This window comes from Camelus dromedarius, chromosome 1 (assembly GCF_036321535.1).
Source record: "Camelus dromedarius isolate mCamDro1 chromosome 1, mCamDro1.pat, whole genome shotgun sequence".
Classification (NCBI taxonomy): domain Eukaryota; kingdom Metazoa; phylum Chordata; class Mammalia; order Artiodactyla; family Camelidae; genus Camelus; species Camelus dromedarius.
The window spans coordinates 92,391,000-92,417,112 of NC_087436.1; the positions used below are offsets into that span (position 1 = coordinate 92,391,000).

The following is a 26,113-nucleotide window of genomic DNA, read 5'->3' on the forward strand; positions in this document are numbered from 1 at the left end:
GTGTATTCTAGTAGATATAATTTTTGTATATAATATAAGCAAATGTCAAGAATTCCACTAATATAAAAGCTATTTAGTAATTAATGTTGTAGACATACATAGAATCTTCAGTTAGTGACTTCCATTTAATAATTCTGCAATGTATTAGAAAGACTGTTAAAATAATATTTGGAACTTTTTGTTTCTTTCATAGTGTATTTTGAGTACTGTTTTCATAGATTACATTTAACCATGGGCTGTTTTTGTTGTAATTTTTTGCTTTAATCATCTACTGTCCAAGTAAAGTAAAAATTAGATTCTGATATTTCACATTTGTATATTTTACTTCAAATTTATATACTGCAACTAATCACATTTGCACATCGTTAATTCATTTTTTAAAAAAGTCTTACTAACATTGTCTTATAATGAGCTGGAAATCAGTTCCACAGCATCAAGAGGTTAATTTGCTGATAGGACCTCTTAACATGGCAGCTAGTGAGTTGAGTCGTGATTTAACAGAAGTTATCCAAGTGTTCATATGCTTTTCAGGCCTCAGTTTCAAAAGGTAAGCAATAATTGTTAGATCGCCCTTAGTTCTGGAAGACCATTCTGGTCACCAAGTATGTAACCTTCATAACTTGGTAAGAGCCTTTTGGAGGCAAGGCCTTTCTACTCAGGGGCTCTGTTTTCTGAGATCACTAGGACAACAGAGGTGTCGTCTACTCTCAGTTTATTTGCACTCCAGTATTTCCAAGCAAGTTAAAGACCATGTCCTTGATGCTGCCTTGTGGTGTTCCTAGTCACCTCATATCCCCCCAGGGACCAGGAGTCCCTCTAAATTAATTGCATTTTTGTTGATTTTACATCAGTGACCAGAATAGAGATTGACATCTCCTTTTTTGGATATTTGAAAACTCACAGCTCTCTCTCTCTTTGGTCTTTGACATAAAAATAAGAAAGAGGAAAAAACTTGGTGTCTTTGTATTTCTTTGATAGTCACCTGTTTTTCAGCGGAGCAAGATTAAAAAAAACAAAAAAGCTCAATTTACTGTTTCAGAAGAACTTTCTTATATGCTCTTGTATGGTGCTTATGGATTTAAATAGTTTAGAGGATAGAATCAAGTATGACAGATTGAATTATAACTGTATTTCATTTACTAGGTTTGTCTGGGTAATTAACATAAATGCATATCCTAGTCAGTTGGTGTATCCATCTCTCCTTACCTGGAGTGCTTGTTGTAAAGCCAGGAGATAACCATCTACTACTTCACCCTAAAATTAACCTGTTAAAATGCCTTATTTTCCTAATAGGCAGTCATTATTCTAAAACTGGATTATTTTAACTCTTACTTTTTCCATTTTTCACTGACAAAAAACATTATATTACCAGCCCATGATTACCTGTGATGACAGTGTTCTCAGTTATCTCAGAGATCCATGCCACGCCTTACCTGGGCACCCCACTTTGAGATACAAAGGGGTAGAGTTTAAAGTGTTGCCAAAAGTCATCCAGCCAAAATGAGCTGATAACACTTAATAACTAGAATTAGACACTTAATTAGAATTAATAAAAGTTGGTTCAGTGACAAATTCAAGATAAATATTCAGAAATTGACATCACTCTTTTTCCAGCAATAGAAATTTAGAAAAATACAGTGAAAAAGAGATCTCATTCCTGGTGGCACATGGGATGCGTACAAGTAAACTTGGAATGTGTCTATGACTTTTGTAAAGAAAACTTCAAAACTTAAGGTGTTAAAGTTTCATATAAATGTACAAGTATATCATATTCCTAGGAAAACATCACCAGTTGTTCAAAAAATAATGATATAACCTATCTTTTTTTTCCCTCAAGAGTTGACTATTCATTGTAATTTTAAAAATAAACATTTAAGAAAGTAGAAGAATATTTTGGAAAAATAAGAACTATGTGCAAGGATTAAATGTAAGTGAAATGGGAAGTAGAAGTTATTAAAATAGTTTGGAAGAGTTGACATTGATGAATAGTGTAAAGGAGAGTAGAATAGAATAGGATACCCTGAAATAAATCCCATTTAATATTTGCTAAACAAGGCAAAAATCACTGAAAAAAGGGTTATTTAATCATGTTGGGACCACAGATGAGCAGTTTCAAGATATAATACAGTTTATATCTAAGTGACATCTTAGCTTATTATCTAAGTCATATTTGAACCTGTGCTGAAATAAATTCCAACTGGCTAGAAGAAAATGTTAAAACATTGTTTTTGAAAAGCATACAAATAGAATAAAGACTTTCATAAATATCTGGAGAAGAGCAAGATCTCAAGGATCTATGGAATTTGATTATATAAAATTTTACACACATAACACAAATAGGCAGAGAGAACATAGAAATATTTGCACCAAATATAACAAAAGATTAAAATCATTGTTATCTGAATAGAAAACGGAAAATTGCCATCAGCAAGAAGTATAATAAACAACCAGACTCAGTGAAATATTCAACCTAATAGTAAAAGTTGTAAATTTAAATAATATTGAGGTCTCATTTGCTATCTAGTCAGGGAAAAGACTCATATTTGAAAAATTTTATGAAATATTTTATTCACATACTGTTGTGGATTAGCAGCTTAAGTCTTCATACTGAGAATCACAAAAAAAAAAAAAGGATTCTGGGAATTTATCCCAAGAAAATAATCATGAAGTAGGGAAATATATGTACATGTATAAAAGTTACCTTTGTAGCATTATTTATAATAGTAAAACATTAGAATACATGAATATCCAACAGTAGAGAAAGCATTTTATAAATAAATTAGTGACATTCTACACTCTAGTCAATTTTATGACAAGTAAAAGCTGGAATTTCAAATACTGTGGCAACATACAGAAAAATTTTCTATCATCATTCAACTCAAAATACTTTTTGAGTGTCCATGCCAAGCAGTGAGCTCAACAACAGCAAGCGAGACATACGAGGGTTCCTGTGTCGTAAAATAATCAGAGGTGAAAAGAACAGGACCGTGCATGCTAAGATGCTGGCATGTGGAAGTGGTTTATTAGCACTGAGTGCAGGCTGACTTGTGTCAGCCCAATTGCAAGGCAGGTCTCTTCCTTTAGCTTATATAATATTTTGTGCAATTCAAAATAAAATCAATAAACTGAAACCAAGAGTCTGACCCACATGCCAAAGTAATATGATAAACCTTGGTGCAGATGGCTTTAGTTCAGGGTTCTTTCTTCCTTGGCCTTTCTGAATGTGTGGCTACTGTAGTTCCTTTGTAATGTTTCTCAAAGGACCTACCAATCTGCACAGTGTACCTCCAGTCAGTCACAGACAGGCAGACTTCAGCTCTCAAAACACTAACCGTTCATCCTAGTTACTGCTCTGAAGCCTTTGCTCTGTTGCACAAGGTTACGTTGCCAGTATCTGGTTTTCTAAAAAAATATTACAGTGACAAAGCCCAATACAAGGTGTTGCGTCCCCACTCTTGAAAGTAAACAGCTCTGTTCATTACTCTTACCACAAAGGTCAGTTCTTCAAGGTGAGATGCAGCTGACTGTTTACAGGTTTTTGAGATAGCTGCAGGTGGAGAATTTAGGTAAAGCATCTTAGAATCAACACATTTTTCTGGCTTTGCAGAGAAACATGGAGCAGTGGGCTGTACATATGTGTAAAAGTCACTCTGTAAAGCTGCTTTACTGCATGCAGTTTCCACCATGAAAAACCTTTCTTTGGATTAAGAATTCATATCTCCAAAAATTCCTTACTAAAAATATAAATATGCTGTGGCCTGCAATTGGACAAATCAGATTTTCAGTCAGTCTATTGCAGTTTGATAAGCTTACCCTTTTTCATAATCCTTGATTGTAGTTACTAATGTCAATTACTTGAGAAGGCTCAGGGTATTGGCCTGAAGCCCTAAATATTTTTGTTTTGTTTGGGGGTGATTAGGTTTATTTATTTATTTTAATGGAGGTACTGGGAACTGAACCCAGGACCTCTTGCATGCTGAGCACGCACTCTACCACTGAGCTATACCCTCCCCACTAAATATTTTTATAACTTCTGTATTTTGAGGACGAAAACTGCTTTGTCATGATGTTCCTCCAATTAGAACATGTGGTCAAAAAATTTTTGCCATCTTGGCTTTCTCTTCTGTCTGTCCTTATGCACACACCAGACTGGAAAGGAGAATAAATGACATATTAGGAGCTCAGAATCCAAAAGAAAGAGATGCTTGGATATGTTTGAGAAAGTGAACTAAAGCATAGGCATCAGGAGGGGGAAGTAAGCTCCCTGCTTTCCTCACAGAGCTGGGAGGGCTATTTAGCATTCAGTGAGCCCTTGGTTTTCCCAGGCCACTGAGGTAACCACATCAGACCATATAAGATGCTAATATTTTCTTTTAATCTTCAGCTAATAACCATAAGCCTGTATTTTTTTCTTTTTGGTCTTACTGTGAATAAAGATGTTGGAAGACAGTGCAATTAGAGTCTAACAGACTTACGAAAACCCCTTAACACTGTCGTGTAGACAGATAGGATCCCGATTGTATGAAGCATGTAGTCTGATGGGAGAGCAAACATTAAGGCAATGGAAGTGATTAAAGAGCAGTCAGATGGTAACCTGGGTGGTGTTCTCTCTAAGTGCCGGGGCTGCAGAGAACTTTGGTAGCACCCACTAAAAGCAAGATTAAAACAGGGTACTCTTACAACACATTACTTTAAGGGCCAGTTTATGCCCAGTCTTGCTGTTTTTTATTTCCCCAGTTGCCCTTTTTGGAGAAAGGGAGTTTTTGATTCCAAGGTCCCTGACAATTTATCAATTTCAGATAATCCAGATTTCATCTGAAATAAATCTCTTTTGAATCAAGGCATGCAGAGTTTTCCTACCTGGATAACCAACAGATATACCGTAGATGAGAAGGTCCCCTCCAACCTTCCCCACCCTATTTCTCCCCTGGTATCGCAAGTAGACCACAGTGGGCTGTCTCTGCAGTGACTTCTTACTGTGACTCCCGCTGAGGACATCATTCTCTCCTTCCCGCTCCCCCCAATAAGGTGTTATTTTAGGGGTCAAGGAAGAGTAGGAAGGGGGAAGAACAAAAAGCTTTTAACCAAAAAAAAAAAAAGGGCTTTTCTTCTCTTGATTAATTATTAAAACTTGTTTTGGGGTTCATTTGGCTCCTAAGAGTGGGGCAATATATTTTTTCATAATATGATGGGAGTATGGCTATCAGTGTAGCTTGCTCCTCTCGGCTTGGTCAGCAAGCCAAATTGTTACTTGGTTGGAGTTGTATTGTTTGCCAACAGCTCTGTGGCAGACCTATCCCTTAAGTTCCTTCTAAGTTTCTGAACATAGTATGTCTTTAATTTGTCTTCAGGCCATGCTCACAAAAATGCTAACAGGTAGTAAAATGAGAAAGACACCAAGCTGTTGTGTTTTGTCTTTTTTAATTTAAAATACAGTAATCATTTCACTATATTTGCTTATACAAAATCGGGCTTTGCAGACAGATGTGGGTTTGAGTCTAAGCTCTTCCTCTGTGATCTTGGGCGAATAACTTAGAATCTAAGACTTACTTTCATCCTCTGTAAATTGTGGTTTATAACCAACACCTATTCTGTAAGGTCATCTGAGGAGTAGTGAGTACATACAAGCTAGTTTCTCTAGCTGTGTTGAGGTTTCCTTACACAGGGTAAAGATTTCATTGGGTAAGTTCCTCCTTTTTATTTTTATGTCATCAGGAGAGAATCATGGGACAGTGAGATGTCAATTAAGTGGACAGAATGGATAGATTTATCTTTATTAAGCTAAAATATATAGCTGGTACAAAAAACATACAAAGCTTCATCTTTTTAAAGGATTGCCCCATCCTTGGCCTCACTCCTAGATAATTTTATACCATTTTGCAAAGATAAGTGGTTCCTGTTCGCCAATAACATTTTTACTGTATTCTGTGATTAAATACAATGGGTTGTATATTTGTAACTATTTTCAATGCAGATGATTAACCGATTCCCAGTTTTCTTTCAGGTAAATGTTGGAGATATAGTTATAATAAAAGGCAAAGAGTATATACCTGCTGACACTGTACTTCTCTCATCAAGGTAGAGATACCTGCTGATGCTCAAACAGTGTAGAGGATGGTTTCTCTACCCTGCACTGACCTTGTGGCTCCTCCAAGGAAATAAGGAATAAACGAAGAATTTTAAGCCTCTCTAATGATTTTGAATTAAGCGATAAAAAAATTGATTGGACTTAAAGGACTCTTTCATGTTTGTCATATAGAATAAGTGATAGGTTCTACAATTATAATTCAGAAATTATAATTACAGTTAAGAGTCTACCCTCCCTCTGGATATGTCCATATCTACTGGTGTAGACTACTAACTCCTGTAAGATTTCCTATCATTTATTTTATATAATACATGGCTTGGGTTCTGTTGATTTTATCTTGCAATCCTTGTTCATGACAAATTTCTTTATGATGCATTTGTATGTCTCTCAGAGTTTCTTGATCTTTATGGTACATCGGTACAAGAAAATGGTTAAATGATTTTTTTTTGTCATCATATCTTTTGGAATGTTACACCTTCCAACAAAAAATTAAAGCACTTTGCTCTTTCTTTTACGTTTTTCCCATTACTGAATTCAGGTAATTTTTGTTTTACTCATATTTAAGATAGTCAGGAATTAGTATTCAGAACATATGGGACTGTTACCCTTTAAAGAATATGGTTTTCAAGTGGCTTTAGATTTAAAAACTGTAAAACTAGTCCTAATAAAAATTAAGAAAAATATTTTTAATATTTTAGAGATTGTTTATCATCATTTCCTTGGACAGTTTTATATGTAAAATCCACATTTAAATATGGACAGTGTCCTTTTTTCAAAATCTGTTTAATCAGGTCATTATTTAAAGTGATTGAATTGTGACACGTTAGTGAAACTTAGGTAAGCAAATAAATTATTCAGATATTTATAGAAGTAAGCCTACAGGTAGTTCAAGTAACTACAGGTATATTTCTGTATTTTATATTTGGGAGCTTTTGTGCCACTTACCTATAGGTTTTTTTTTTTTTTTTTCAGAAAGATTAAAATTAATAGATTTTTAAACCAATCTTTCTGCTGTTTCCTTTGCTTCTAGCTTTATCAGGGTGAGTCTCTAAAACTGAAGGGTGAAGGCAATGGTCCGTGTGAGAAGGAGTTTGACAGTGAACTTACTATCTCGTGTCATGTACTAGAGAGAGCTCTTCTTAGGAGGCAAAAGCCAGGATTCTTATCCCGTCTTGGTGATTTTAAAGGAAGTACTTAATCTCTCAGGCCTTGACTTCACATCTTTTAAAGTGAGGAAGATGGATTAAATGATCGAACTCTAATGTTCCCCGATTCTCCTTTCTGTTTAAATCCTTAATCTTTCATTTAAGTTTTAAGAACAATTAACCAACCGAATGATGTGTATTTGGTGGTTTTAAGTAAAAGTTTGATAAATGTAATGAATGTTTGACCATCGGAATGTCAAATAACATAGTCAAGCATTCCGGCAATTTAAGAAAGTATTAATGTTTTCCTGATTAAACTCATCATAGACGCCGCCATATGCTGAACCATTCATTACAATTTTCATTTTTTGTTTGCTCAAAAATATGAAGATAATTGACTAGATGGCCCTAATTTATATTTAATTCTCAGTCGAAAGTTTTCAAAATATTCTTCATCTGCCTATATCCAATCTGGACTCCCAGTGAGCTCTTAAACTTGAGAGTATTTCTACAGGATTTATTTTCTCAGCATGAAAAACATTTACTGCTGGCTGTCAATATTGGTAGATCAGAATAGTTTCTATATCTTAATATGGCATCCACCATAATTTACTTCTTTCAAAGATGATTATTTTTTAAAAGATTATCTGATTCACTGATTTTTGTTGCTGAGAAGAATCAAAGTAAAGTGTAAAGCTTGTGCTGCTAAGTATTTCTATCAAAGTGGCAAAATACCACCTTTCAGGGTTTTTTGGGGTTTTTTTGGTTTTTTTGTTTTTGGTGGGTTTTTTGTTTTGGTTTGGTTTGGTTTTTGTTTTTTTTTCTCAAAGGGCTTTTGCATTACTTGGCTCTTTTGAATCTACGTCTTAAGAAGTAGGTAGAAGCTTTTGCCGTCATTGAATAGAAAGAGGAATTTTGACTTTAAGTCTTATTTTTAGTCATTTAGCTTTAGCCAGTGACTAGGCCAAGGCTAGAATACCTAGCTCCTGATTTAGTATTCTTCATTATACTACACTGTCCGCTGTCAAAATAAGGACATGGTGATTTTCACCGACAGGGTTGCACCACTTAGCAAAAAAGCATAAACAACAGTTTATAATATTTTAATTTCTAAATATTCTTAAATTATTAATTGCTAATAGTACATCTTCTTTCAGGTAGTTTGAAATTAAAGCATGAACATAGTTCACAGTTATTATGTTTAATCGATTTTCATATTGAAATGAAAAACTGAAATTTTAGAAAAATAACAAAAAGCACATATATGGGTTTAGAAAGTTTAAATACAGTAAAATAACTCAAGCTATTCATTCAATTTCAGACAGGTTCTTGACATATCTATTTCATACTTCCCCTGAAAAATTTCTCCTGAATTCAAAGGCTTACTCCCCAAAAAACAATGCATTATCAACACTTTATTATTAAAATAATTCAAAAAGAGGTCATAATGACTTCTAACTTCCCACAACCCATGTCATTGCAGCTTTACGTTAAAGTTGACATTTATGCAATTAACTCTGAAAATGTTTTGGAATCAGGAAATTTTAACAAAGTTTTTTTGTAGTATGTTGTGTAGGGGAAGAAATAGTGTAGTATACTTTGTTTTTCAAAAGCCTCAAAAGCCTGAAAAGTAGTTTCCACCATTATTTCTTTTCCTCTTGGGTAGGAGTGGACATGTAGTAGGTGACAGTTTCAAACAGGAGAGTGAGGATTTGGAGAAAGAAAAATCTATAAGATGAAGTAGCTCTCTCTATAAAAATATGTTTTTATTTAATTTGCTAAGATATGCGTGTAAGTAAAATTTCAGAAATGAAAAGTTTCTGCCTTAAAAATTGAAAATTGGGCTTAAAAGCAAATAAGTGATTCTTAATTATTCCATTTTCTTGTGCCTTTAGACCTGATCAAAATAAGTTTTGAAAAAATTGGCATTAGACATTTTTATTAACATGTGTTATTTTCTATAATAATTTCAAACTTTCTGTCTCTTTTGTCCATTTGTTTGTTTTTTTCCTGTTATTCATTTTTTTTCCATTTTAATTATTTTAAACTGGGACCTGTAGGTGGCAGTAGGGGAAATAGTGAAAGTGACCAATGGGGAGCATCTCCCAGCAGATCTCATCAGCCTGTCCTCAAGGTTAGAACCACTGAGTTGTACAGGATGTGTGTATGTGGATCCTCACCCTACACCAGAGAGCAGTTTGCACCCAAAGATGGTTGAGTTCTGGATCTCTTCCTTTAAAACACAAACTTTTTATACTTCTTGGTGATGGACGTTTCACAGATGTTTTAAAGCCCTTTTATGTGAATACATTGTTGGACGATGTTCGTCCATCAAGTGGGCAAATTCAGCTCCTATTGCTATTAATAGGAGTCAGAGTCCATGAGACATGCCAGTAAAGGTAGATTTTAATTTACTATGAAATAATCATTAATATAAATTCATATTTGTTTTTAATATATATTCATATTTTGAAACATGCCTAATCACTAAGGCTTAATTTATTACCTCTCCAAAATACTGTTTTCAACAATGTTAAAATTTACATGAAAGACAATTATTGAGCAGATTTTACAATTTTAAACATTTGTCTTACATTTGAAATTTTCTATGAGTTCTAGAGAATCCCTTCAGCAGCTATGACTAAAATGTGGGCTTGTATAGGGTTTACAGAGGACCCCCTGCACAAAGCTGGATGTTGTACATTTGGTACCGCATGCTTTGGGATCAATTTTTATCCCACTTGTAACTAGTGACAAAGTGCACGTCACAGTGATAAATTTCAGCTGTCTACTAGTGTCTGTATTGTGGTATGCATCTTGTTTCGTTTTTCTACCTACTAATCAAAAAGCCTGCTTTGCCCCTCTGTAGTTTGTGTTTTGGATGTCATCATAATTTGCTGAAATACGTATCTAGCATGATCCTTTAACTGAGACTTGCTGCTTTTTCATAGCATTGTTAAGAACTGCTTCAGTAACAGTTGTCTTAAGGGATTAAGAATGTTCTGAATTTGGATGTATATTTTATTTGCCCCACTTCAGATAGGAGCCAGCCATTTAACTTTCTAACTTCCTAGCCATTTAAAATCCTAGAAAAATTGTTTAATGAAAAAAAAAAAGATAGAAATAAAATTAGAATATTCTTTTCATTTTGGTATGAGAATGGCTTTGGTTATATTGATCACTAGAAATTTAATGCATTTTACTGCCAAAATATGGAATTGACCTTGTTCATTTAGCATTTGTTTGTCATCATACTTCTGTATTATCAGAAGATGTGTTTTGTAATTTTATAAACTTTTTTTATTTCAATTATATACATAAGTAAATTACAAATTGGGAACAGTTGCCAGGACCAAATTACTATTGTGACAGTAATAAAAAATGAAACTTTAATTAATTGCTAGAGTAAAAATACAAATAATGAAAAACTTCACCAGTTGGGAAAAAGTGTCAGCCTTTATAGAAAGAAAGAAAAAAAAAGCCCATAGAGAAATTGAAGAACTTGCAAAGTTACTTTAAAATGAATCTGTAAAATATTTGATTAACAATCGTGTGTTTCAGTAGTTTCCACAAATCTTTAGCTCACAACTAAGCTATGTGCTCAGATCTGAAACTCAGAATAGTCTGCTTTACACATGTACAAATTGGAAGCTGATTAGAAAATTCCAGGTGTTTGTGACTTAGAAATTTCTTTCTTTCTAACTTTGAGTACACCTGCTTATCAGAAATTACACTTATAGTTACTTATATGATATTAATTAATTGGGCTTTTTATATAAGCAAATGCCAATAAGTTTTATTTAACTTCAGAATGCTTTTCCTTATAGCTGAGGACCAGGTTATACAGTTGGGCTGTCTGTAATTGCTGAGCAAGTCAAGTCAGCATGTGAAGGAGCAGGTTATATACAGTCAGGTGTGTGTACCTGTGATAACACTGGAGAACACCGGCCCCTGACACCAGCCACTGTGCATGAAACTTGACTAAAACACTCTGGCAGGGCACCCATAGAGTGGATCTTCAAGGTTTAGGTCAAGGAGTAATAGCCAAGTTGGCTAATTTTAGTTTTAGCTTTTACTGCCACATGAATCTCTGAAGCAACTTTAATACAACAGAAAAAATAGGGGGAAGAAAGTGTACATCCACTTTCATTGTAAAAAATCTGTTCATACAGCTTTTTAAAGTAGCCTTAAAATTTAAATATAATTGTTCATATGGTCCTTTTCATCTTTTTTAAAGATGCAATATGATACAATCTAAAGATGTAAATGCAAGTTTGCAGAAGCAACAATCTGGAATTTTCTAATCAACCACTCTCCTTAATCAATTTACATGTGGGCTATGAGCATGAAATCTCCTTTGATATTTTTGAGCTAAAGATATATCTAGACACAAAACTGCTTTACATTTCAGATACAGTCTGTGTCGTGTCTGTGTGGATGAACAATTTAAGTATAATGTGACAAAGCTAATTATTTACATTACCTTGAAGCTCAGTACTGACTGTTGTCAGGAAATTGCTTTGGGGTCCTTCTGGCTGAACAGCTGATCTGTGAGTTGTCATGCATGGGCTCTGCCTCACAGCATTTTGTGGTTAGAATGAAAGTCATCAAGAAACTAGGCGACTTCGTTTAGAATGAAAGGCTTCAGTGAGTCTGAACATTTAAATAAGTTATTATGCTTTCCTTCCTCCACTAAGTCTTTGTGCTTTTCAATTTTAAACAACAGTGAGCCCCAGGCCATGTGCTACATTGAAACATCCAACTTAGATGGGGAAACAAACCTGAAAATTAGGCAGGTAAGATCTAATCTAGGTTTATATAATTATGGCTGTTCTCTATGACAAAGCTTTGCGGGGGGAAGAAAACTTCTCTCTATCCGTCTTAGGTTCTTCTGGTTGGTCTAAGAATTACATTGACATGAGACAGATTAATAGGAAAAAATCAAATTTAATTTCATACATATGAGAACTCCACATACATGAGAGGGTCAGAGACCCTACACACACACCTGCGAGGTTCACAGACAGAAAGGTACAAGGAGGTGTGCATGCCATCCTGAGCCAAGGAATTGGATAGGGACCCAGGACTTCCAAGGACAGGAAGGTCGTTCACAAGATGGTAAGAAGGAGAGCAGATGTTTGGGAATTCGATATTTGCCCTGCCATATGGATGGGTCCAGACAGCACTTAAATGTATCCCTAGTCGTAACTCTCTTCTGCAGAAAATCCCTAATTTAAATTCTTCTAGGTAGTTAACAGAGGGGCAGTAGTTTCTCTTGAACCTGCAGGATCTCCATTGCCTTTTGCTCAAAATAATCCTCAAGCAAAAGTGATACATTTTGAGGAATCTTACAGCTTTATTTCTTAGTGTTATTGTCTTGGGTTGAGGCAATTCCACCCAACTGCAAATATTTTCTCATTGAGCCACTGTGGAGTGGTTTTACAAACTGGTCTAGTTAAATATTGTGGAAAACCCAGTTTTACTTGCCTGATTAAATATGGTCCATTTATAGTATTTTTAATATTTTATGTACTAGCCAAACACCCTGATGATATTGGTAGCCCTACATGCTTTCACGTGTGTTAGCTTGTTTCCTGTGTTCACCTGGCCACAATTATCTGGCTTTGCCATGTTGAAAAGATGTAGTTTCCATTGCTATTTTAAAAGTCTCATGATCTTGGGGAATAGGTTAGATTTCTACATTTACTTCTCATACCATCCATAACAGAAAGCAACTATAAGGTTTTTATTTTTTAAGTTTTAAAAGGGACTTTAAAAAATGTATTCCTTTGGGTTCTAGACAAGTAGTGGAAATGACACATGGGAAGGTTGGATTGTGGTCGAAGTAGGTCGTCATCACAGGCCCTGAACTCAGACTGCCCCAGGGAGTTGGGGCTGTTCCACTCCAGCCACTTCTAGCTGGAGCTGTCTTGGAGTTTTCCTTCTCCGAGGAATAAAAGAACAAAAACCTAACTCCTGTCTTTGGGAATAGGTTCTATTTATTGTGCATTCCCTTTTGGAGATTCAGCAGACAGATTTAGACTGTATAATGCTAAATATTAGTTTTATTTTTGGAAGCAAACAGTTCTTTGCAGACCTATTTCAAAATGCCTTTACAGGCTAGTTTATAGTCTCTAAGATATTTTAGGACTGTCACAAAAGATGCCCTATTCTTATGCTAAAAGCCTATGTTCAAGTGGAGAGGAAGGTATCTCCTCCTTATGATTTGACAGAGTGTTGTACAGTGGAGGATAATTGCTTATCAAATAATAGGATCTCTTAGATCTTAAGGTGTGGATGAATTTAGAATTCCCCACTGCCTCCCACACGCAACTTAATCTACTCTTGCTTATTTATAAATTTCTAAACAGGGCTTACCAGCAACATCTGATATAAAAGACATTGACAGTTTGATGAGAATTTCTGGCAGAATTGAGTGTGAAAGTCCAAACAGACATCTCTATGATTTTGTTGGAAACATAAGGCTTGACGGACACAGGTATGTAAAACTGGTCTTCATAAAACCACAGACGTCACTGTGCGGCACTATGTTGCTGACCTGGGTAGACATTTTCTTGTACTCTTAGCTCGATGGCTCAAAACCTCTTTCTTAAGCATTTCTGTATTCTACCCAGAGTTCTTTTGTGAGAATGCTTTTAACCCTGTGCACATGGTATAGCTGAAGACTTCCCCAGGGTTCCTGCCAGCCTGTGAGTTGGATATTTTCATGTATAGTCCAGGCTTCAGGCACATTGTTTAGTGGCTTATTCTTTGGCCAAAATACTTATCTTATAGGTTTAACTGTCAGTTCCCATGGCCTGAGTCCTTTCCTGGGTGGGAGGGGATACACTGGGAGTTCAAGATTTGCAGATATTAACTAATATATATACAATAGGTGAACAACAATTCACACTGTATAGCACAGGGAACTATAATCAATATCTTGTAGTAACTTCTGAAAAAGATAGGAAAACAAATATATGTATGTCATGAAGTATTATGCTATACACCAGAAATTGACACAACATTGTAAACTGACTATATTTCAATTTTATATATATGTATACACACACACACACACACACACACACACACACACACACACATATATATATATACACACACACAAAAAGAGGAAGTGAGGAAATCATACCAAGGCAGAGCGAGTGACTAAGTGGGCCAGATGTTGCTTATGGTCAAGTACAATGAAGTCAATTACAATGAGTCTGATTTGGATTTAGCAAGTGGAGATCCTTGATCTCTGTTGGGACAGGTGGAGCCTAATGAGAGTGAGTCTGGGATAACAGAAGAAGAGTTGAAAAATAGAGAACTTTTTCAAGGAGTTTTGTTACAAAGGGGAGCAAAGAAATGGGGCAGAACTTGGCAGGAAACATGGGGTCTGCCCTGCCTCCCTTCTCCTTCTCTACTAGGCGTTTGTAGTGGCCAACTAAACGCAGTTAAATTTACTAGTTCAAACTACCAGCCTGAGAGATTACCAGTGCTTTCATTATCTGTAATTCCTTTATTACGGTATTTAAATTCTAAAGGACACTTGAATACCCTGCACTATCATCCTCATTCAGATCCACCAAAAGTCTTCCTGTAATTTTTGAAGAAATTATATATTGCTCTAAATTTTTCACAGAGTGATCTTTCCATGAACATATGGTTATAGACTATTGATAGATTTGGCCGTTTATATAAGTAATGTTTCTGTTGTCTGACATATCTAACTGGCCAGCTTCCATTTCTTATCAGTTCCCCCATCAAACCAACGCCAAGCAAATCCACACAGTGAAGGAGAAGCTTTGTGTGGTGCCAAGGTTTAGGGTACAGATAGAATTTATATAATATGCTTCAATTTATATGAAAGGTGGAAACAGATTTTCAGTACCTTTGTGCCTGTAGCACGCTTGACGTTTACAGTAATTATCCAGCGCTCTTGGAGCCCCTTAGTTTGGAATGAGTCTACTTTCCTTTAAGAATGAGGGTCATTGTCTGATGCCAGAAGCTTTGAAATTCCAACTCTGATGAAAGCTAATAACTAATTCTCATTGAGTCCTTGTAATTAAAAAGTCGTATTTTTTGTTTTGAAGAGTTTGTCTCTAATTCCAATCAATCCACACCACTAATGCTGAGGTGACCGTTGCCACATTATACCGCATTGGACATATAAGAAATGGTTGGCACATATGTGCCCCAGAGCATAATCCAGCAGCATCCCAAGAACTTCTTGAAAACCTGCTTTAGGCCTGAGGACCCCTCCCATCTCTGAAGTGCACCCCAAATCTTGAGACATGTACTAGAGAGGTTCCCTTCTGGATAGGTCAGAAAGGCATGTTGTTGTGCATAAGCAATGAGAGTTATAGTTGCTGTGTTCTCTTCTTAAATTGGAATATACTAATTCCTAAGGATTTACTCACTTCATGGAAGGCTTCAGGTGCCATCATTGTCCACCCATCTGGATTGATTTCACCTGAGCTGGTGACATTTGTATTGTTCCTAAAAGAAGGCCACAATCCCAAGCTACTACTGGCCGTGGACACCTACTGGACACCAGCAGTGACAGCTTCGGTCTTGGTGTGCCTCCTCTGACAAAGATACTGTTTCTGGAGACTTCTTTGTGGGAAATTTCTTCCTTTTCTCTGCAAGTTTTTTAATGAATTTTTCTTTATACTTGACTTTTTTTATTTTTTTTAAATCAGTGAAATGAAGAAGTAGTACTAGGAATCTCTGAGCCATTAAATTTTGTGTAGTACATTACATTTTGAGAACCCCGCTGTATTTGGTGATAGCTTGTACCCGTCTGATGGCTCTATGAGAGGTTGTATCAACCCACAACCTACCATAGGGGGCAGCCTTCCAAAAAACCCACAAAAGACCCAGCTTGACCCTTGAAAAATGTGGTTCAAATTATATGAGTTGGAGCGCCTCCATTTGCTGTCATTTCAGAGGAGTGTATAAGACTTTTATATGCTTACCATTTACTGGAGATGTACTTGCAGTTCTTGGAAAACTGATTTTCAAATGCAATAAAATGCATGTCCTAGAGATCTTAGTACAGAGACTTAATCTCTGGAGGCAGAGAGGGCAATCCAAGTGTTATGATGAGATCTGTGTATTTACCTTACCTCATGTGTTTTTTTGAACGTTTCTTACGCACAAAGCTAATTTTAATTTAAAGGAAGGTGGAGGAAGGGGAACAGATCCCCTAATCTCACCACTTCCAGACATTTCAGAAACCTAAGTGGGCTTTACTGAATCAGTAAAGTCTTCAACAGGTTTGAGAATTGGCCCCTGAATTCCCTAACGTTACCTACCATCTCGGATACTGAAGTTGTAGGAAATGGCTGGTTTGGTGCTAGGGAGGAACAGCTGGCATGCTTCCCTCCAGCTGCCCTTGTGTAAGAAAATTATTCTTATAGGTGGGAAAATTACTTCTTTCCTAAAAATAAAGTAAATGAGAGAAGGGTTATTTTCATAACAGAACCTTTCTTGGAACTCTATAGTGGCTGTAAAATTCGTAAGCATTTTAGAAAATGTCGTTTCTAATGTCAACATAATCTGTCATAGCACTGTTCCCCTGGGAGCAGATCAGCTGCTTCTTCGAGGCGCTCAGTTGAGGAATACACAGTGGGTTCATGGAATAGTTGTCTACACTGGACATGACACCAAGCTGATGCAGGTGGGATTTTTTTTACCTATAAACACCTTTTGGACCTAAGTCTTTTGAAAATGTGCTATTTGTAGCTGTCAGCGCTGTAGTCCCAAACATAGCAGACCATCTGTCACAGATTCTTGAGCCCACACTCTACATCCAGAATCTCATTCTTTGGTGAGTGGGGCTGTGAAATGGCTCACTTCATGCAAAAACTCTAGAAAGTTCCACCAGAGATCACCAATGCATGAGTGACCCAATCATTTTATGTACCAGGCAGCATTCACTGACTATTGCAGTAATTCATACAAGTTGTGTAACGATGAATGCTCTGCATTAAAGTATTTGTCCCATAATTTTATTTTAATACAATGATCAAATTTTAGACCTTATCTTTTTTTCATAAAAATGAAAGAAAACCTTGTGAGTCGAATGTTGACTATTTTTTCGCAGTATTTTTATGTTAAGCCATTTTTAATCACCTTTAATCCTAGCACTTGTAATGTTAACACAAGTTTATGGATTTTCCTTCTCTACATTATAATATTAGTATTCAGGGGACTAGATGGATATGGGAAACTCAGTTTTGAAATACTAAATGAAAATCTCCTTTAAGGGCTGATAACTTTGTACCTTGTAAGGGCACAGAGATGTTTTCAACAGGCAAGAGGGAATGCTGTTAATGATGCCATCCCTAACTGTTCTATGAATTCTCTGAATTATCATTTTATATTAATTTTGACAATGAATTTCCTGTCCTGTGGATGCCTTGGTTAGCACAGATCTGGCATGGTCATTTTTATCATTAAATACAGGTGAGGAGACTCCTATTCTTTATAGCCAGCACTACTTATACTGCTGCTGTGTTTAGTAAAACAAATACAAAATGTCACCAGAAATCTGGAAACAAGAGATCCCGGAAAGGTTGCCTTCATAGTTTGGAATTTCCAGGTCTCTGGCTGTGGGTGCCCAGGCCACCTTCTCTGCCTCTCTTCTGGAGCTGAGATACTGGATGCTTTCTTTAATCTACCCTGTTTGCTTACGTAGTCAAGTAATGAATGCATTGTTCATCTTACCTGCCACAACACAAAAGCTATGTCTATAAAAGGAATAGTATTTCCTTCTTTCTTATTGTTTTACATCCTAGAAAAAGGATTGGGTGGTATAGTGGCCTTTAGAAAAAGAAGTGGTTAACCTTTGACAGCTTTTACGTCTGTGATTGTTTTCCATATAATTTTCGTGTGTTGACTCATGTCTAGATTTTGAGTTGTGACTTACTTTGTCATCATCACCAAAATACTGGATATACATTACTTAATCATTTGAACACTCTTCTTATCACTCATCTTTTGTTTCCTTTTACAGAACTCAACAAGTCCACCACTTAAACTCTCAAATGTAGAACGGATTACAAATGTACAAATTTTGATTTTATTTTGTATCTTGATTGCCATGTCTCTTGTCTGTTCTGTGGGTTCAGCCATTTGGAATCGAAGGCATTCTGGAAAGGACTGGTATCTCAATCTAAACTGTGAGCATTAAAGTGCTTATTATACTTATTTCTTCTTCCATTAAAACACGTGTTTGTTTCACAACTGATCTTGGAATTTCCTGTTTCTGAAAAGAAAACCTTGTTGCCAAGATAACTGGGCATTTAAACTTTATTTTTTGATGTAATTTCCTGTAAAAGAAAGTAAAATGTTAGAATCCCTAAAAATATAATGAGCGCTCCAAAGTAGTATAAAATGTTATTAATGTCATTTTAATTTCGTTAATTTATTCTTTTAAAATATTTTAACACAGTTGTATAGCTATCTGGTAAATAAAGCAGGTTGAATACTTATATTTGAAGCACCTAAAACTATTTTACATGTTTCTAAAATGTTTAAATTGGATGTACTTTCATTTGAACTCATGAATGCTGTGTATTCTGTTAACAGTCTTGTCTTAGGGAAAGTGCTAGTAAATAATTTCCTTTTGGAGCGTTTATCTTATTACTGAGTATTTCTGGGAAATAAGTTTATACTTCCTTTTGATGAACACTAAACCAATAAATACTTAATTTCCAAGAGTGCAGAAGCAAATTCTAGTAAGGTTTTATAGCAAAATTGATTTTTTCAGTTGTATTTTAATTTTACTGCTTTAGCTTTGCAGTTATTCCAGGTTGTTTTTTTTTAACAGTCATTGTTTTGCTGTTCAACATTCAGCATTTCAATTCAGCATTGTTAAGACTGCCATCCTTTTGTTTCTTCATATGCTTTACAGTTTATCTGGGAGAGCGGTTTTAGTTACATTATTGAAGAGGAAGAATATAATTTACCTCGGGCTAAATTTACCTAGGGTTCAGCCCTGTTGTTGTTTTTGCTATTTGTGTTGGTTTTGCTGCCATTGTTTTGTTTGCTTTCAAGACATAGTTTAAATTGGAAATGTTTTTCAAAAATTTATATAAAAGTGATTCTACCCAGTTGAGATTTTACATCTGTAGACCATCAGTCCTATCTCTAAAATCTCTAAACTTCATGTTTGGAACAGGTTTGAAATATTTGTTAGTACTTTCACTTTTTAGTACCATTATGCAGTTAATAGAATTAACAACATGTGTAACACAAATAATGCTATTCCATCTTGGAGAATGTACTTGAAAATAGGAATATGTTATCAGCACAGTGTTCCTCCCAAACTTTCTAAACATACTATGTAGTATGGAAAATTCTTGTTATACTAAAGTTCTGGCCAATGCAAATAAAATATGAAACTGTAAACGATTTTATTCCTACCTCCCCCAACAGATGGTGGTGCTAATAATTTTGGACTGAATTTCTTGACCTTCATCATCCTGTTCAACAATCTCATTCCTATCAGTTTGTTGGTTACATTAGAAGTGGTGAAATTTACTCAAGCCTACTTCATAAATTGGGTAAATATGAATTACTATTGTTTTTCATTACATTAAACATACGTTTTTGTCTTTTTTCCTGAAAGAGTCTTTTGATCTTTCAGGAAAAAAAAAAAAAATCTTAATTATATCTTACCTTTTATTGACTCCAAGACAGTATTTCAAAATATTTTTGAGCCTAATATAATAATAGCAAATTTATTTGACGTGTGAAAATCATAACAAAGTCTCTCATCTCAGACTCACACAGATTTACAGACCAGACATGCTGGGGAAAAGAGGTCTGGAGTTGAGGAAACCTATTTTTAGTTACATACTGGTCTTGGGGAAAAGAAGAGCCATGGAGTTAGGAGTTAAAATACCTGGATTTTAGTCCTCATTTTATAATTTACTAGTTGTGTGAACTTTGCCAAGCCACTTGACTTCTTTTAGGCTTATTTTTGTGGATAATCACAAGGGAATAATAAAACATGCTTTACCTGTATCTCACTGTTGTTACATAGATCAAAGGACTCTCACTGCATAGCAGACAGCTTCATAAACAATTGAGCACTATGGAAATAACACTGTACTTGATATTTGTAACAACCAGGCTGTCTGTCATGTTTTATACATCTGTGTAGCTTGCTTTTCCACACTGGAAACAATTTCAGCTGTGCTTGAATTTTTCTTCTTAATTTTTTTCTTAAAATTTTTTTAATCCTGTGAGAGTGTGCTAGACATCTGTTTCCTGAATGTTTTATTTATAGAATGTTACTCTTCTTCATTTAAATGCCAGTTATTTTTACCAAAGTTAAAATTAATGAATTTATGTAAACGAATCTTTAGACCTAATCTGCCAGAAACTTTAATTTTGCCTTGTATTTTGAGGCATTTTTGGCATTACCTTTTGATTTTTTAATTATTTAAAAGTCTTTCAATATGAACAATGTTAGGATTTTTTAAAATAAGCTACTTTCACAACCACTCATTGTCTTCCCATGGTAAATGGTCCACCGCAACCATCAATCTCTTAATTCATTGGTAAAAGATCAGTATAACTTGGAAATCCGAAATGAGCTGCAGGCATAGCTCATTTCATGCAGGAGATTTGTTGCTGAAAAAAAATGTGTAACAAAGTTTGTTTGTTATAAGTACAATTAAAACTCATTGAAGGTTTTCAACTCGCAGAGATAATAAGGCAACTCATTAGGAAAATCGAATAACTAGTCTGTCACTTAATTTTTTTATTTGGATTTTCAAAAGTAATATTTGCTTAAAATAATTATATAATTTTAGTGTTGGATGAACCCAGTAGGCTTATGCTTTTCAATTGTCTTTCTAACGTACAAAGATTTTTCTAACATTCCTGACAGAGCATCCCTTACGAGGTAGCTTCTTCCTTGTGTGGGAATGAGATTAGTAACTGCCTCCCTTTGATTCTGGTTCTTCCCAAATAGATCTTTTATGAACATGTCTAATCTTGTTTCCAAATGACAGCCCTGCAAAGCATTTGCACTTGGCTCTCATGCCTATTCTGTCATATCCCCACCCCCCAACTGAAGTCCCTCATCTCATTTCATTCTTTATGTGACATGATTCCAACTTAGTCCCCTGTCCCATCGCTACTCCCTAAATATTGCCCACTTGTTTACTGTCCCTCTTTAATACATGGCGCTTACAACTCAAAAGCCTTTTCCAGAACTGATGTTGCTCCATCTGAAATACAGATGTAGGAGAGATCAGATTTGGGCTTTTCATTTGACATGTGAAAATCAGTAAACCCTGGCTTGTCAGTAAAATGTTCTTTGCTTTCATGTATATACAATGTAAGAAACTTGGCCAGTGGTTACTGGGGAATATGGGGTGGGAAGGGATAAATTTGGGAGTTGCAGATTTGCAAATATTAACTACTATATATAAAAACAGATTTAAAAAACAAATTTCATCTATATAGCACAGGGAACTGTATCCAATATCTTGTAATAACCTTTAATGGAAAAGAATATGAAAATGAATGTATGTATGTATATGTATGACTGGGACATTATGCTGTACACCAGAGACTGACACATTGTCACTGACTGTACTTCAATTTAAAGAAAAAAATAAAAAAGAAAGAAAGAAACTTGGCCAAGAAAGTATAACAAGATGGAATCACTTAGGTAATTTTTCAAGGGACTTAAAGTCTTAATTATTTGAGCAATGTCTTGTTGCTATTATTTTAGCTCACATTAAGCCTTGTGTCAGACACTGTAGGAAGCACTGCACATACATTATCTTATTTAATCCTTATAATAGGTCACATATTTAGGAAATGGTGGAATGATAGTAAACCAGGATTGCCTGATTCCAGACACATGCTCTAACTACCATATAGTTCTCCCCTTATTGTGAAATATGATATTCTGTATTGAGTACTTTTTTAGGAAATCAGCTGACATAGTGTGGGGACGGCAAGAGATGAGAGTGTTACATAGCTCACCAGTTAAATAAAATTGTACTCAGTCTCTTACTATCAATTGTATTCAATGATTTCTTGTCTTTTTTTTTTTTTTTTTTTAAGGATCTTGACATGCACTATGAACCTACAGACACTGCTGCTATGGCTCGAACATCTAATCTAAACGAGGAACTTGGCCAGGTAAACTAAATTTCTTATTGATATGCTGAATTGGCAGTCCTATTTGGTGTGATTTCTGCTGTATGTGGCAACTTCAGATGAATTGACAGCTCCTAATTTTCCATTTTTTAAATGATTGATATAAATACATGTTAGGACCTAACTATCAACTTTCATTTTTAGTAAATGAACATTATTTAATGCATATTTTGCTCTCAGAATAAGGATGTCCTTTGGTATATAATCTGATTGGTATGTTAAGTATTGGCTGTTTTGGAGTTATAAACTCGCAGTATTAAAATTGTTTATAGCTTTTGACTAAGAAGGAAGTAAAAGTTAAAAGCTGATCAATGAAGTTGTGTAAATCAAACAGGAATTTCAGATTTATAATTTATACTCTATTCACACATAGATGTATATTTATAATTCATTTATACAGACTAGCTGAGAAAAGATCCTTCTTTTTTTGTACCGTTGCCATTTGCTAATAACTCTTACTCTTCGAATAGCATTTAAGCCAGCATTATCCTTTTTCTTACCAATTCAGATGTTGTGTGAAGTTAATTTTAATCACAAGCTATCGCCAGTCTTGTAATTGTTAGTAATGCTGAGGGTGCTTATAGACATTGTAGTGCCCTACATGTGTTAGGTAGCTGCAGTGGCACTCTCTAGTGGATATCCACACCATGTTACAGCAGATTTCTACCTATGACTGATAGCTTTTCTATTATCTTGATAGCCTTTAATGTTAGTATATAATTCATTGCTGAAATACTGAGAGAAATAGTTGAAAATATTTCTTAATGATGTGCAGAAAGTAGTCAGTTAATAGCATTCATTGTGCCCCTACAATGTAACGAAATTGCTAAAGCAAATAATGTAAGGGTTTTTTCCCCCCTTCTATAAAAGACTGGCTTTAAAAGACCTCTGTAATTTTAATGAGAAATTTTAAACCTTTTTTTTAGGTAAAATACATATTTTCTGACAAAACTGGGACTTTGACGTGCAATGTAATGCAGTTTAAGAAGTGCACCATCGCTGGAGTTGCTTATGGGTGAGTGTTCTCCCCTGAATCAGAGTATGATACACACATTTAACTCTTGCTAACAGTTTGAAACAATTTTGGGAGTTCTGATTATCAGAGGTTTTTTTTTCAATCTAAAAGGCAGTTATTATAATTTTAGCATACTTACATATTTTGTGTTTTATAGTTTGGTATTGTTTTTCATTTGGAATTTACAATAAGATAGGGGCCCTGCCCCATAATTTTTAGGTGTTTAGAGTTGCTGAAGGACTCCATCTGGCTCTGGTAATAAAGTACAAATACTCTCCCCTCTCCATTGCCATAAAGTTAGGGTACAGTCCTGTCTGAGGGAGGAACATGCAGTGCGTCCCTGGGCAGTTTTCAGGTTAAAATATGGTTGTTTCTCTGACAGTTATTCCTTGGGTTTGCTTTTTCTTTTTATCATCTCTCCTTTTTGCAGTCACAGGGCAAGCTAGATTTCTGATGACGGGAAGAAGGGAGGGACACAAAACTCTTAAATCTGGGGGATAATGAATATCACCAAATAAGTTTATTAGTCTCTTAATCTCCTTTAGAAGGTGCTTGCTGAGCACCCATTTTTTCTTACTTCCAGGTATGCTTGCCTAACCTGTTCAGAAACCTTCTTTCTGAAATACTTTATTAGGGTAACTTGAGAAAATGAATTTCTACGTTTCCTAAAAAGGCACGATCAAAAGAGGAAACATCCTCCTGGTTGCTTGACCTTGGCCTATTATCACAGTTTCCAACTGTCTTGATGTACGAGTGGTAAATACTGACATCTTAGCCATGTAAGCAAGGGCACTTGCTTTTGGTTTTTCTGGCTTGCACCCACCCCTTCCACACTCATACTCTGTCTCTAAGCAGTAAGCCAGTATAAAAATGGGGTATTGAATTGTTATGAAAATGCCTATAGTTAAAATTATAAATAAATAACCAGTTGGTTAAAAAAATTCTCGAAGCATGTGGTTTTACCCCTGTACACGGGGTCTACAAAGAGAAATAGATGGAGGCTGACACCCCTTTCTTTGGGTTAGCAGAGAGTGTGACTAAAAATGACTTCAAGCTATGTGTGTAAATGAAGCTAGAAAGACAGTTGATGTAATGGCTTTTTGACACTGTAAGGGCAGGCTGTGAATTTAAGAAGCATGCCTACTGTGTCCAGGGCTGCATGCCATTTTGCATCTTCCCTCTTTTATCTGAAGATCTCCTGATTCCCTTAGATGAAAGAGGCCTCCCTCTCTTCTTACCCCCACCCCCCAGCTGCTGCAGGCCTCTTTGTTTTGTCGGTTGCTGGGGTAGGAGGGGTACGGCCACACTCTTTGACACTTTGCGCTTATATATTCAATCCACAGTTATCCCAGATGAGAGACAGAAAGGTCTGTTGTGATTCTAGATTTCGTTATATTATACTTGCTGACAGATTCATGGTGATGTCTGTTTTTACACAAAATCTGCATTCATTCATAAGTGTTATTTTTGGAGGGATCTGTTTGGTAATTGACATCCTTTTTTTACTTTGTCCAATTTCCAGTTGAATAAGCAAGCTCTTCAAATTAGCAATTATTGACTGTGAACTTGCCAGAACAGAAAGCTAGAATGATATCTAGGTACTCTTTTCTTTTACATTTTGTAAGGTTTTTTCTTCTTGAAATAAGTCCTTAAACACAGGCAATAGTTCTAAAACGCAGTGTTCTTCCTGTGTCTTTTGGTGATATTGTCATTAACAATTATGTATTATATATTATGATAGAGTAGGTTTAAGATTGGTAAATATTAAAGTAATTTTAGGAGTTAAGTATTGTCATCATTTAGATTAAGTTTCCAGTGAAACAAATTTCCTCTTGAGAAAAATGATATCTCTTTAAAACATGAGTTCTAGTCCTGGCTTTGTCATTAATTCACCATATGACCTTAGAAAATTCCCTTTGCGATATTCCAAGCTCTTTAAAATGAGGCTGATGAGACCAGACAATCTCCGAGATTCTTTTCCATATATAAACTTCTAACATGTTTAGAAATTTATTTTTTTATTTGCAATTTTTAACTGAAATGGAAATTCCTCTTTGGATAATGTGTCATGTTTTCAAGAATACCAAGAACCTTGTTGAGTGAAGCTAGTTGTTGAACCACTTCCAGTAAGTTGTGTATGTGTGTTTAGGATCCTTAATCCTGATAGAGTTTCTATCAGTTTTTATTCCTGATGGGCAGTTCGAATGCCAGCATTGTAGAGAGCGGTTGCTATACGAAGGCTCTGGACAAACTATGAAACTTCAGACTACTCAGGTGTTTACAATAGGAGAGACTCATGGCTGTTACTTTTACCTGCAGAGTTTGGTGGAATTAAGTAATTCCTGAAAACCACCTTTCTGAGGGAATTTCCTCTGGACACTCCTGAGCTTTAGGAACCCAGAGAGTGGGACATAGCGTGTTTTCCTGTCTCATTCGCCCAGGAGCAGTGTTTAGCACTTGTTTAATGTGGGGAACTATTACATACGTTTACTTCCCCCTCCAGCAGAAGAAAGGACGGTGGTTACCTCCTCAGAATATGACAAAACAACGGGAATAACACAAACTTTCACATACTAACAAATGCCTTTGGAGTTATGGTTTCAGAGCTGATGCTTCTTAAACATTTTTAACAAAATAAAGCCTCCTTTTAACCTAGATAGAGTCAAAGAT

At 35.5% G+C, this 26,113-nt stretch overlaps 1 protein-coding gene across 5 annotated transcripts in view; it reads left to right on the forward strand.

Annotated features, from left to right (window-relative positions):
• Nucleotides 1-26,113, forward strand: part of ATP8A1 (ATPase phospholipid transporting 8A1) — a 214,562-nt gene that overhangs the window by 54,987 nt on the left and 133,462 nt on the right. For 2 of the 5 annotated variants that reach the window (XM_031435242.2, XM_031435256.2), the window contains exons 7-14: nt 6,005-6,078; nt 11,960-12,029; nt 13,605-13,732; nt 16,807-16,918; nt 18,257-18,422; nt 19,681-19,808; nt 22,333-22,410; nt 23,355-23,443. In XM_031435242.2, coding sequence (XP_031291102.1) covers nt 6,005-6,078; nt 11,960-12,029; nt 13,605-13,732; nt 16,807-16,918; nt 18,257-18,422; nt 19,681-19,808; nt 22,333-22,410; nt 23,355-23,443 — 845 coding nt within the window. Of the gene's footprint in view, nt 1-6,004; nt 6,079-9,293; nt 9,368-11,959; nt 12,030-13,604; nt 13,733-16,806; nt 16,919-18,256; nt 18,423-19,680; nt 19,809-22,332; nt 22,411-23,354; nt 23,444-26,113 lie in introns of all 5 variants that reach the window. The other 3 variants (XM_031435239.2, XM_031435250.2, XM_031435266.2) reach the window with 2 other exon arrangements.